Source organism: Denticeps clupeoides, chromosome 11 (assembly GCF_900700375.1).
Source record: "Denticeps clupeoides chromosome 11, fDenClu1.1, whole genome shotgun sequence".
NCBI lineage: Eukaryota > Metazoa > Chordata > Actinopteri > Clupeiformes > Denticipitidae > Denticeps > Denticeps clupeoides.
This window is the reverse complement of record NC_041717.1, coordinates 11,873,574-11,887,141: the sequence shown is the minus strand read 5'-3', so window position 1 is coordinate 11,887,141 and position 13,568 is coordinate 11,873,574. Positions and strand designations below refer to the sequence as shown.

General features: G+C 42.9%; 1 protein-coding gene across 13 annotated transcripts in view; it reads right to left on the bottom strand.

Moving 5' to 3' along the window:
• Positions 1–1,047: 1,047 nt before the first annotated feature.
• The window catches only part of pbx3b (pre-B-cell leukemia homeobox 3b), a 69,434-nt gene continuing 56,913 nt past the window's right edge, over positions 1,048–13,568 (bottom strand). For 4 of the 13 annotated variants that reach the window (XM_028996069.1, XM_028996070.1, XM_028996071.1 and 1 more), the window contains 5 exons: positions 8,825–8,990; positions 8,103–8,180; positions 7,182–7,294; positions 6,063–6,152; positions 1,048–2,836 (listed from right to left, as the gene is read on the bottom strand). In XM_028996069.1, coding sequence (XP_028851902.1) covers positions 2,744–2,836; positions 6,063–6,152; positions 7,182–7,294; positions 8,103–8,180; positions 8,825–8,990 — 540 coding nt within the window. In that variant the 3' untranslated portion in view covers positions 1,048–2,743. The remainder of the gene's footprint in view (positions 2,837–6,062; positions 6,153–7,181; positions 7,295–8,102; positions 8,181–8,824; positions 8,991–13,568) is intronic. The other 9 variants (XM_028996077.1, XM_028996078.1, XM_028996079.1 and 6 more) reach the window with 3 other exon arrangements.

Genomic DNA, 13,568 nt, shown 5'->3' with positions numbered 1-13,568 from the left:
TGAACTTCCTCCCCCCTTTCATGGATCATTTTAATTTGCACGCCGGGAGTCGTGCTTAAGAGGGAGGGTAATGTCATGATCAGGTCCGGCAGGGGTTACTCCGGGTCCGAAGTTTCCTAATTGTTCACCTGTGTATGAGTTTATGAATCACAGTATATATATGTATACTGTATATACTGTAGTACTTTACAGTAATAGTTTTTTTATTCAACCTGAATGCAGCAGTTGTGTCCCTCAGAATACTACAGGATGGTACTACAAGGATTGTACTACAGTTCAGTGTACCAACAACTGAACAAATCTATAGAAATAAAAAAAAAAAATTTCATGTCAATATTTCTGTCTTAACAGTGTCTCTGATATCTGCAATTGATTTTGATATATTATTATTATATCACTCACAGCCAGAAGTTCTATTTGTGGCTGGTCTCCCAGCCAGCACCAATCATCCTGACAACAGGGCTCTAATCATGGACGGGTGCCGCTGATTAGGCATCCATGATTAGGGCCCTGTTAAAAGAAACATGATGGCAGAATTTTTTACAAGTATTCAGTTCTGGCAGGTTGGATGGTAAATGTTGGTGGACAGCCATTTTTAGGTCTCTCCAGAGATGCTCAATTGGGTTTAAGTCAGGGTTCTGGCTGTTAATTTAGCTGTGTGTTTACGGTCACTGTCTTGTTTGAAGGCCCAGTGTGAGGTTCTGAGCACTCTGGAGAAGGTTTAAGTTCAAGATCTCCTTGTACTTGGCCACATTTATCTTAGCAACCAGTCGTCCTGTCCCAGCACATAAAATGTGGGTCAGATGGACAGGGTGTGAACTACTTCAGTCCAGGCAAAGCCAGCGCATCCATGTTTGTTGATGGTTTATAACGCTGCAGGTACTGTGGAACGCCTACTTCAGGCCTTTGATTCGTAACTAGGCCTAATTTTTAGTTACAGGAAGAAAAAAATTAACATGCCACATGTGGACCTTGTTCTACAGGTTGATGACCAATGGCCTGGACTGTAATTTGCTGCTGAAAGAAATGAATAAATAAAAACTTTTCCATCATGAAAGGAAAAAGTTTATTCATGTTTGAAATTACACATAACTACCACAAGGAAGACTGATCAGTCCAGGGTGTAGTCTGGTTAGAAAGAAACACGAAACATTTTTTTTTAATACATCAGAATCACTGGCACAAATAAATTTTCAGAATCACATACAATACAAAAAGAGAAAGAGTCTGTGCCCTGTCAAACAGGACTCAAAATGTACAGTTTTTGAATACTGAAACCTCTATGCATTACTGTCTCATATGATGGTCTCTTTTTTTACTTTTTTTTTTGCGTGAGTTAGTAACAAGATGAGCAACATTCAAAATGTTCTTCAGTATTTACAACAGTTTCACTGTTTGGTGTTAAGTAATGACATTTCCCCCTCAGCACCCACCCTGAATCCACCAAAAAAATTATTTTTACATACCTCTTAGTGCCCCCAACCCCTGGTATCATTTCACCTGTCATTTATTTTAATAATATTATCATTATTTTGTCTTATTTTTGTCATTTTACAAGCTGCAACAAAGCAGCTTTTGTTTTCTTAGAAGATTAAAATATACATTAGATTACATGAAGAAAAAGTTGTTTCTTACAAGATGCAAACAAATAAAAATGGGGAAGAAAAAAAAGACATAAGGATGATATTGTTTTTAGAGGTAGTAACTGAGCACTCTAAGCTATAGAAATGTTAGAAATCTATTGGTTTCCTATGAGTCTGAATGAGGTAATAAAGCCGTGTATTGATTGGTGGGATGTATAAATATTCTTAAGCTATATTATATACAACACATCCTGTGTGAATGGTGTCTTGCCAAAATGCAGTTCTAAAAACTAGTTGAATTGAATACCAGATGTTAAATGTTAAAGACATTTGATATTAACATGACAATGCAAATTTTTAACAAAGTACACCCCCCTCACCCCCCAAAAAATGATGTTGAAGCATCCTGAAGTGTGTCAATATATTATGCCTAGGAAAGGTAAAAAGTCAGATCAAGATTATTATTTAAATTTTGTGATATAACATTTCATTTCAGTGCCACAGCAAGGACCTCAGATACACTGCAAAAAAATGCAGATAAATTAACTTTTAAGTGCTGTTTCATGCAATTCCCCCAAGCTGATGCATGTAAAGTCCTGTTTTTTGTTTTTTTTTTTTTCTTCAGAAATTGCAGCTGCAGCACACGAAGAATCTGGGGAAATGAATGTGGGTAAAAAAAAATTCTATCAGTAAAATATATTATGAAAACATAATATTGGTAAATGCTGCAATAGTAATGACAAATGGCAGATATTGGGTAGAAATGTTTGTCACTCTGTTCCGGAGAGCACTCAGAATGAAACAAAATAGGCATATGGAGGTCTTGGTCACTTTCTTGTTTTTATATGTATTTATATATGAAGATGTGACCTTGATTTCACACACGCATAAACGCAAAAACAGGCGAAGGGTGCAGAGTCCGATGCGCTGTCAAGCGGTACCCAGTCTTGGCAGGAAACATCAGGATATCAAAAGAAACAATGTGGACTGTCAGTATAAATTCCAGAATCCAGGAAAAAAATGCAGCCGGACGACTGGCTCCGTGAGAAAAAGGTTCAGCCTCTCTGATTGGTCAGTCTATGATGCTGTGGTACGGTCTCTTCATCTTGAGGCTCCAATGTGTGTGTGTTTGTGTGTGCCTGTGAGTGTGTGAGGAGAGATCAATTCGAGGTATCGGAGTGCACACTGCCAGGTCCTTCTGTTGGGGATATAACAGAGGATGGGGTTGTTGCGTCTTGCCATCCTCCATTAGCCTGTGGGGACAAAAAAAACGTATTTATAAGCATGTGACTTAAATCAATCTGATTGCCAGTCTGAATTTGTATACTTTTGTGATCTGAAATGCATGGTTGAAATTATTGGGGAGGTAAAGCTCCCATGAAAATGACAGAAATTGTCCAGTTTTTTACTCCATACATTACGATTCCTGTAGTCGGAAAAAAGGGTGTTCATTCACTCATTACATTCCATTTCCCAAACATCTGTCCACACTAATTCTTTTCCTTTGCGTGATTGGGTTCTTAAAATCTTAAATGTTACTGAGGCTATTAACAACTTGGTTTTTGGAATAAGGCTGTTCTTTATGTGCATCCACTCTTGGAGCAGACCAGAAAACAGGGCCCTGTGTCTGCAAAAGCCACTATGTCGTTTGTGTTTTATATCCGTTTTTAAATATGCGTGCTATTTGTGGTACTGCCTGTCTATGTGTTGCACAGCCCAGTTGAGCGCCCTCCTCATATGCACGCTGAAATATTAGCAAATTAATAAGAGGAGGTGTCCCTCCTCATACCGCGTCAGGGAAGCCGACGGGCATCACTGCATTATACTGGCATCAGCAAGAGAGGCGAGGGAGAGGGAGCACGCGGGAGAGATCCTTCCGAAAACAAATCGCTGGAATCAATGTCTAATCAGATTTCTGTGGTGGCCGACAGCTTGTCGCTCCATATTTTTATGTCAGTCAGAAGGGGAGAGCGGCCGCGGCCGGCTGAGGTGGGCGACGCTGAGTGGATGTGACGAGGCGGGGCCTCACCCCCCAGAGCCCAGGCTGAGCAGGCCTGACTGCGGTTGGCTCGCGGCGGTGGATAGCCTTTGCCGGATCCCCCCCCCCCTCGCCACCCCACGTTCTCTCCCTCCCGCCAACCCGGTCCCTTTTCCTCTCTATGGCTTCCCACTCTGCATTCAGCACAATAAAAGGTTAGCGCATGCTAATTCATTTGTGATGCGCTTCATTATCGAAACAGTACGTCTACGTTACTGTAAGCGTGGTGTAGCCGGGATGCAAAGCCTGGTGGCAGAATTAGGATTTCGCTGATTTAGAGTTCCTGGAATAGGTCAATAAATAGATTTATCTGGTTTTCACAGTGGGGGAGTCTGGACTACGTTGTAATCAGAGCATTATCAAGAAAAGGCCTTTCCAACGCAGTTAAGATGCATCGTTGATGTCTGGCTATCCCACCCCAAAAAAAACACCATGATGTGAAATAGAATGCACGTATTTATTTTGTCGAGGAAGGGGGGGAGGGTTTATGGTCGCTTTCCTCGCTTGATGGGAGCGCGATCTGACCCAAGCAGTGTAGCGGAGCAATGAACCTCGCCAAAGAGTGTGAAACGCTCAGGTTGAGACTGCGAGAGGCTGACACGTCGTCTGAAGCACTCGAGGCCAGGGGCCACTCAACAAAAACCCGAGATGACACCACGCAGCGTGAACACTAACCACTGCCTGTGTCATATTTTGTTTCTCGCCTCAGCATTTCGCGGGCAGTAAATGCGCTCACTTCAAACCTGACACCCATCAACATACATAGTTCAGTTCTGACAGTTTAAAAATGACCCTTTGACGTTCAGGGCATTATTGGGCACAATGTGAAAAAAAAAATGAGCAAAAGACACTTCTGTGAAAAGTACAATTAAGTCAAATAAGTTAATATGTAACAGTAATTACTGTTATTATCTTTGTTATTTTGCTGCTGTCATTGTCATTTGCCTTCTATGCAGTTTATGAACAGGCTGCAGTTGCCTAGCAACATGTAAGCAAAAACTAAATAAAAACAATGCATCAATTCTATATATATATAGTTATGTTGATTTTCGACGGAAAATTTTTACTAACATTACTTAAATCTGTGTTCTTTCAATTGATGTTTCTGTTGATTTTCCATAATGTCTTTTAGAATCAATAATAGTAATAAAATAAATAAAAGATGAACAAGATTAAGAAATCATAAATAAATCTTGTCACAAACCCTAAGATAACGGGCAAATAACTCATCCTCAATTACTGTTGAAGAAAAAAAAAATGTCAGAAAGCATCTCTCTCTCATCAAATAAATTAATCTATACCCTTGTGGTTACAGATTATGTGCTGTATTACCAAAAAAAGGCACTATATCAAGTCTTATCAAAGAAGATGGAGCTTGTGCCTGCAGAAGGCTGCAGGCAATCGTGCTTTCATATTTTATCATGTTGATAAGGAAATGGCAAATTCTTTGAAGCGCTTCAAAACGACTAAAATTGAGGCGGATACACAACTAAAACCTTCCCTGCAAAATCTTGATGTAGGTTAATCAACAGCACAACACAAAAACAGCACAAAGAAAGCATTTTGCTCCTTCTTACCCTTTCATGGGGTTCGTATTGAACTATTTATTTATCGTGACATTTAAAGATGTGTCAGCGTCCCCTGAGATGACCAGAATTGTCCCAAATTGTTGTGCGTTATGTTACTAAGACAACAGTAAAGGCTGCACAGTGCGGCTCCACCTCAGCTAACACAGAAATGAAACGAGCGTAACAGGCAGGTGCCAAATTTAAGTAAATATCCAGGAAAAGCTAATTTATAGGCCATTTGTAGGGGGGTGGCCAGTGATATTTTACATTCTGGCGGTGGGTTGACGATTCCCCCATGAGCATCATTGAATGGTTGGGTTTGTTTAAGAAAATAACATTTTGCATAACATTTCAAAAGATTTTGCAGTTTTACTTTATGTTCGCATTGGACAATTCTATGTTCAATTTTATGCCTGAGTTTCATTCTTATATGTACAGCTGCAACATTCATATATATATATTCAAATTCACATTGTATTATATTGTTTATATTAGATTTTTTACGTCAGCTGTACAATTTATGTTGCACTTCCTCTGTTATTGCGTGCATAGTTACAGTTTGATCTCAACTAGAAACCACACTACTTTTTATTCATTTCTTATGCTATCCTGTGTTCTGAGTTCATTTCCTACGTTCTCCAGTCTTTGGAATAATAAAATATCAGTTTGTCTCCCAATCTATCAACCAATTAATTCATATTTAAATGACTTGGTGTCCATCCCACCAGCAGAGGAACAGGGACTGGAGTACCTGTGATGAGGAGCACCGCTCCTGTTCTGTTGTTCTTGGTTCATTTTAATTTGTCGGACGTGCGGTTTTTCGAGGGTGAAAGCGATATGTTTCTGGGTAACTGACAGGCGTCTGCCACTCACATTCAAGCCGTGCGGACTGTAGATCGAGTTCCCTCCGAGGCCATCACTGTAACCTGCCGTCTGACTGATAACATGGCGCAGGGTATCCACCTGCAGCAGGACAGAGGGCGGTCAAGCTTGTCAACATTCGCCATCTCCAGGACACACACACACGTACGAAGAAAACACAACACAGCACGACACCGAGAGACACACAGACATACGCAACCAAACGGGAAGCATAGCCTCAACTACTCGTTGAGAACTTCTGTACATGGCGGTGGGAGATATATAAATTAAAATGTGGATTCAGGATGGTGAAAAAAAAACAGGGGGGGGGTAAATAAATATACAATAAACAACATGGACGATGGTTTTATATTCACATCCCCTGCTATTTTTCTCCCCCTCCTTTCCTAGAAAACGTAGACAGGAGCTAAAGCGCAGTGAGGACCACATGGCGCTGACTCAGACGGCCCGGTGACAGGCTCTCGTGCATGCACACTGAACGGCAGAGACACACACACACACACACAACTATATACACACACTCACACACCACAATGCGCTTCCTGCCAGGCAACTGAGCATTCTGCCTCACTTAATGAGTGGTTGGAAACAATGCGGCTGAGGATGTCAACAAAAAAAGAATAAAAAGCTGAGAAAGTATCTATTTCTTCCTGCCACTGAAACAGCCTGTGTGTTACTATAAAAAAAAATAACTTATTTGTCAACACAAGACCTACACTTAGAAAATGTATACAGTCTGCATGCGCTGGTTTCCTATTCGATGGGAAACACGACACAAGAGTGAAATGATCTGGAGATGGGAGAGGATGGAAGGATTTTTTTTTTTTTTAAGGAGAGCACAATACCATACACCTAATACCAACCCAAGCGCTCAAGTCAGAGCCAAATGCAAATCACATGACATTTACTGCCAATGGGGTGGGGGGGGGGGTCTGTTCCAGAATAACTAATCAATAATCCAATAGCTGCTGTATTGATTCTGGATGAACCAGAAGTATGTAATTGTTGGAAGTATGCTGACCTATGACCCGGATTTTGGGTTAAAGTGTGCGCTGCCGATGGCTCGAGACCCTCGCTGATCTGGCACACAGACCCTGTGGTGACGCCTACCTGTGACTGAACATTGGCTCCGACTTGTGCCCCTTGGTAAGAATCCCCATTCAGACTCTGCATGCTCATGAACATGGCCCCAGAGTCTGGGAGGTTAAAAGAACCTGACGAACCTGGGGAGGAAAGATGTAAGGAGCTGAATAATCGAGAGAGTGACCAAGGAAAGAGGCTAGACACACACACACAGACACACTCACCCAACACTGACACATCACAAACAGATCGATACAACACTACACTGAAATACTATACTATAAAACACACACACGCATGCATGCAAGACATCCACATACAAACCCCGGACAAACACACCTACTGTGCATTGCACACTGACAGACATGCCACATGAATGAAGTGACACACAGACTAGACACATAAGCATGCATGGATAAACACACACACACATATTAACTGAACACGCACACGGCCTATATAATAAAACAACTTCACCCACATGCAAATCTAGACACACATTGTCCTATGTAGACATACACATCGCACTGACACAGACACCCTGGCACACACATACAGGAAAGAAAGGTATAGAGAGCGTAGAAATCAAGCAGGTAGTAAAGAAAAGATGAAACAGGAGGTAAAGATAAGAGGAATGGTGGTGATCATGAAGGCGAATATGCAGTGGCTCTGTGAGGGGGGGGGGGGTGTACAGACACCTCCAGCTAAAAAAAAACAACAAAAAAAAAATGCACTGATGACAACCACATGTTGCACAACACTCACACGCACAGACACACACAGATCCAGTATGTGATTGGCAGTTAAGCTCAAAAAAGCCCAAATCTCCTGCACCTTATCTACCATTCTAGGTTTGGACGGGGGGGAGGAAACGGGAGGGGGGAGGTAGGGTTTCATATACCAATGACAAGGACAGTAATAAGAATCTTATTCATAAAAAGCCAGTACCAGTAAACATGTTGGTTAAAAGAGAGTTTTTGTTCTCTGCTGAATCCAGTTGAAACTCTTCATCTTTCATCTGGAAGCCTGGGTGCAAGAAAAAGGGGACCCCTTTAAACAGCTTCCCACACCCTCCCATAAATGACAAAAATAAAATAGTAATAATAAGAAATAAATAAAGAAAGCAAATAAAAACGAATCCACGCTCAGAATTCAACAGCACATTCATTTTTGGCCCAGTTTCACTGCTTCATGTACACTTTGCATTTGTCTTTTTTTTTTCTTAATTATTCTTTATTTGTCTTCTTTTCCTTTTTTTTTTTTTTTAGTTCTATGCTTCTTGATATGCTTCTTTCAGACTAACATGCTCCTAGCAGAAGATTTCAATCAATCCACACTGGGCTCATGCTGTAACAAATTAGAAGGAGAGAGAGGAAGAAAGGGAGAGAGGAAGGGAAGGAATTAAACATGTGGAGGGAGGGAGGGTGGGAAGGTTTTTTTTTTTTTCGCTGTTGTTGTTCTTTCCCACAATTATGTTCACACGCTTTTTTGATTCGCCCATCCGGCAGTGCACACACTCGCGCACACACACACGTGCATGCTGTTTCTGCACCGGCTCTCGCTCGGCATCTCCTGCGGCCTGTTTATCCCCGAGCCGGGACCAGTCAGAGGCCTGTCACGGCTTGCGGGGAGTAAAGGGTCGGGGCGAGGAGGGGGTTGGGGAGACTCACCGGAGTTGGGCGTGGTGGGCGAGTTGGTCTGGCTGTTCTGGACGGCGGCGGCGGCCGCGTGGGCCGCGTTCACGGCCGTCTTGGCGGCGTAGAGGTTGGCCTCCTCCTGGAACTTGCCGATGTTCTTCTTGTAGCGGATCCTCTTGTTGCCGAACCAGTTGGATACCTGGGGGGGGGGTGAAATGGAAAGGAGAGGAGGAAAGGAGGAGGAGGGGGCGTCAGTCTTCAGGCAGAAGAACCACTGTGCACTGAGCAGTGTGATTGTTTCAAGATGTCACGATTGGGTCCATCAAGTCCACGGTCCCCAGCCACCCCTGGTAATATCCGCTGGGTACGGCAACTAATTAAGCGATAATCAGGGAGCTCTTGTGCGTTATTACGGATGGGAGCGTGACATGCTCTGTGTTTGTCTCTTGACAAAACCAACACACCAGGGGCCGCTCGTCTAGCGATGACGCGAGTCGGAACTCTCTCCCTGACGTAATGGCTCTAAACTGAAATCGCTGTCAGAGGCATCTGCCATCAGGGTTACAGCGGACTCTGCGATTGAGCCATTTGATTCTGTAACTTCCAAAACATGAATCATAGGTCAAGCGAAGGGAGACGGGTGAAGAGTTCGGTTGTCAATGGCCTCCATAGCTAAGCTATAAAATGTCAACGCCACACCACCTTGCAGTCTTTCTGAAGGGCTGCAGTCGTAAATGTAAGTAAAAAAAAATAACGATTACACATGAATAAAATCAAATGGGAGGACTCGGGACTGTTTGTCTCCTTATATTATATTTAAAACCGAGGTCTGTCCCAGGACCCTGCTGGTTTTGGGTTTGAAATGGGTCAATCCAGGCAAACCTGAAACGCAAGGCTCATGAAGATGATATGGATCATATTGGCCTTTAGTCACCACACAGCAACCGTTAATTCGGCATACGGGCGCATCACAAAATGAAGAGACTGGAGGCGAGTAGCGCTGGCATCCTAAATCTTTTTCATATTCTACAATTATCAAACATAAAAATCTGCAGGCAACGTGTCCGGGAGAATCTTTGGGCCAAATTCTCGCACTGTAATAATTGTAGAATAATAAAGAGATTAGGCTTGTTTTTTAATAGCGCTATAAATTACAGAGGCCTGTCGCCGTGGCGCCGCTCCCTCCGTGTCTCCCGCTGCAGCCCTCAACGCCGGACCAGTCAAAGAGCAGCTGCCCTTAATGAAGCTTTATTTAATTTCCACCTCTGCACCTCCATTTTAATATCTTCAGCCTCTCCACACACACAGGCGTAAGCGGGATTTGCATGACATCAGATCATTTCGATTCGCACATGTCTGCGCGCTTCTAAATCTTTAATATCTAAGCAATTAAAATTAATGACCAGTCAGGCGAAGCCACCGTTGGCAGCCTTTTCCTTGACATCAATTGTTTGATGGGTTTACCTAGAGGTTAAACTAACAAGCAAGGTTTAATTGGAGGCTATGAAAGCACTAGCCATCATCCGTTTTACTTAACCTGCTTAGAGTGGCTTTTAAGGGCCAAAAGGATGCACACAAATCTCCAGCTCTGAACCTGAGGTCCAAGCCGAGCAGAACGAAGAGGGAGAGAGCGGGGGGGAAGGGGGCAAATTAATAAATAAATAAAAAGGTTCATCCTCACTTTCATAATATATTCTTTAAAAACGTAGTTGCGGGGGGATGACGGCTCACGGGTAACATTAATTATCGAAGGACGCTTCTAAGAACGATGGTGGTGGGGGGGAGGGCAGATATATTCCCCGCAGTGAAATTTATGTACAGGGATTAGCTGTACCAGTATTAAATGATGGGTTGGTAAACAGTAAATATGCCAAGACGGAGCAACGGAAAACATGTCTGGAGGAAGCAAAAAAAAAAAAAAAAAACCTTAAAAGATAAATAAATAAAACGCTTCATCTTGACACTGGAATAAATTCAAGGCTATACGTTGCTGCTTAGGACACGCGGGCGTGATGCAAATAACAGCAGTCCCCGTTTCCTGCCTGACTGGGGCTGATAAAAGCCTCCACCAGGCCCATGGCAGGAACCCTGACGTCCAAGCTGCCCAGGCGTCTTTCAATTCATGCTTCGTGCATTGAAGTGAGCGACATATGCAAAGATTACATTCGGGATAAATTAGCAATCAGTAACGAGTGGCCCGCTGTGTCTCCCTGACTCCGAGCACAAATATTAAAGTATTAATATTATTATGAAGTGTGCCATTATTGGTGCTATAGGGCTGGTGCTATAAGGTTCTAATAGCAACGTCTGACTTATCTGTGTGCACTTTGACCGGATAGACCTTTACTTGAAAGAGCGTTCACAAGGTTTCACAATAATGTAAATCTGTATAGAACATCGGCTGATTTCAGAAACGTTTCTGTTGCACTGTGCATTAAATGAGTTCCCTGTACGCTAGCATAATTATAATGGAATTGGTAATACTCCGGTTTCCATTTCAAGACCATAGAGAGAGCGCAATGGCTGCTTAACAGCTTAAAGAAAGTTTCTCATTCAGGCTGTTATGCTTGTATTTAACCACAGTATGGTGTTGTGAGCCTGCACACACTGCCAGCATGGCCTTGTCTATTAAAAAGCCCGTCTGTGTGTGCTTAAGTGTCTGTGAGAATGTGTGTTTACATTCCTCTCCCAGCCACTGAGCTCACTGTTTGAGCTTGTTTCTCAGACTGCAGCTCAACTGTGTGTAAAAATGTGCACACACACACACACACACACACACACACACACACACACACACACACACAGGACAGGACGGGAACGGACACTCGCAGACCCATCCGCACAACTAATTCCATTTTACGTTGTGGTGGGCCACGTATTCAATCGACCAACATGGCGCTCCACCAGAGCCGAATTACCCGAGCTTGGTGACAGTGACAGGGAAAGGAATTGCATAGTGTAGCGATGCATTACCCCTCCACGATACAGCACAACCTGACACCAGGTCTGTGTGTGTGTGTGTGTGTGTGTGTGTGTTTTTCGTGTGTGTGCCTTTTTCTTTTTGTTTTTCATGACCTACTGAAGAACACCCGCATGGTTCTAGTAAATAATTCACCAACATTTCCTCCCCAACCTCGGGTCAGCCTGTTACTGCTGTTGTTTAAAATAAAAAAAAAGAAGAAAGGATGATCTGTGCAGGACCTCGGAACCGCGTGGTTCTATAAGCGCTGCTTCGCAAGATTCCCCCTGCCAAAAACCTGTTCTTCATTAAACACACGCCTGGGCACACACACCACCGGGATCCAGCAGTCCGGCCTGATAATGCTATCAATAATGGAGTGGACCCGCATTAATACTTAACACATTAACCTGAGGCTCGGCTCCACTAAAAGAATAATGAGCTGAAATATTGATAAGTGTTGCGCGTTTGAACCTGGAAGTGCGATCGGAGATGGATAAGCGCTGGTAATTGGAGGGACGGTGTCTACGTAGCGCCTCTTTCGATCATTTATTTGAAGGACGGCTGATTCTGCGTTGTACCTCTGCTGAAAGGTACATCTGTCCATTGGGTTTTGCATTTTGAGGTAAAGATGGTGACATTCTGTCACCAGACTGAGACATTAACCTTTTGTCTTTATGGACTTCATGACCACTGGGTAGGGTCTCAAAGTAAATGTGAATTCTACTCTCAAGGCCAGGCTGTGCCTTTGTCGTTACGATAATGTGAAGGACTGTCAGGCTAATTAGATGAGATCGGGGCTGGGGAACTTCCAGGCTGATTCCTGCACTATACTATGCTTTGTTCAGATTGTCTCCACCTCTGTGTATCCCTCCCCCCCTTCTAGAAACGCTTGCTTCGGAACTCGGCGAGTTCTCAATAAAGAGTAACTTCTGCTTGAAAGATATCCCGACGTCTCCTGGTCTCTGCTTCGATGAAGGAAAAAAGTTTCCGACAGCGTCCTCGGGACGCAGGCGTGCGGAATGCCCCGATAACTCCCCCCCTACCACCTCATCCTGTTATTTCCCAGGCTAGAGATGGCATCAATTACGGCTCTGGAGCCCGTACCCAGGCCACAACGAAATGCTGTACACACACACAAATGCACATGCTTCTACACACTGGCTGGAGGGGATAATGAGGGTCTGCTGATGAAGTGAGAGAATTTTTGAGAAAAGAAAAACTAAAATATTTTGCCATTAGCTCCATCAGCATCAACAAAAGCTCAGCACAGCGTGCAAGGTAAAGTAAGGGGAAAAAATTATGAAAAAAAAAACTGGCAACTATCTAATCCAATCACTGACCTTATCATGATATGGCTTAAGATGAACAAAAAACCTGTATAATTAATTCAATTCTACAAATCTAGATGTTTGCCTGGACATATCTAGACCTACTCTTCCTCTATTCATCCAAAAACAGGACTGGAAACTGGCAGGGAATAGAATAAAAGGGTGCTTTGGATTCTTTTACCCCATGCAATATTTTTGGAGAAATAAAAACTTCTCCATTATTGTTCTCAATTTTGTCCAAAGCCTGTTTTATAAAGACATGAGTTGCGCCGAGGTCTAAAATATGGCACCTTTTTTTTCATTATTGCCTATCATGACTTGACTGTTGTTATGTGATGTATCGGGATAGTGTGACTGAATCCACCCAGAAGCATGATGCATAACACCAAAACTTAAATAAATATAATATTAATAAAGTTAACACAAAATGCATTCTCACACTTACACCCTTTCAGATACAAGAATGAACATGACTGCTCCTTGAACA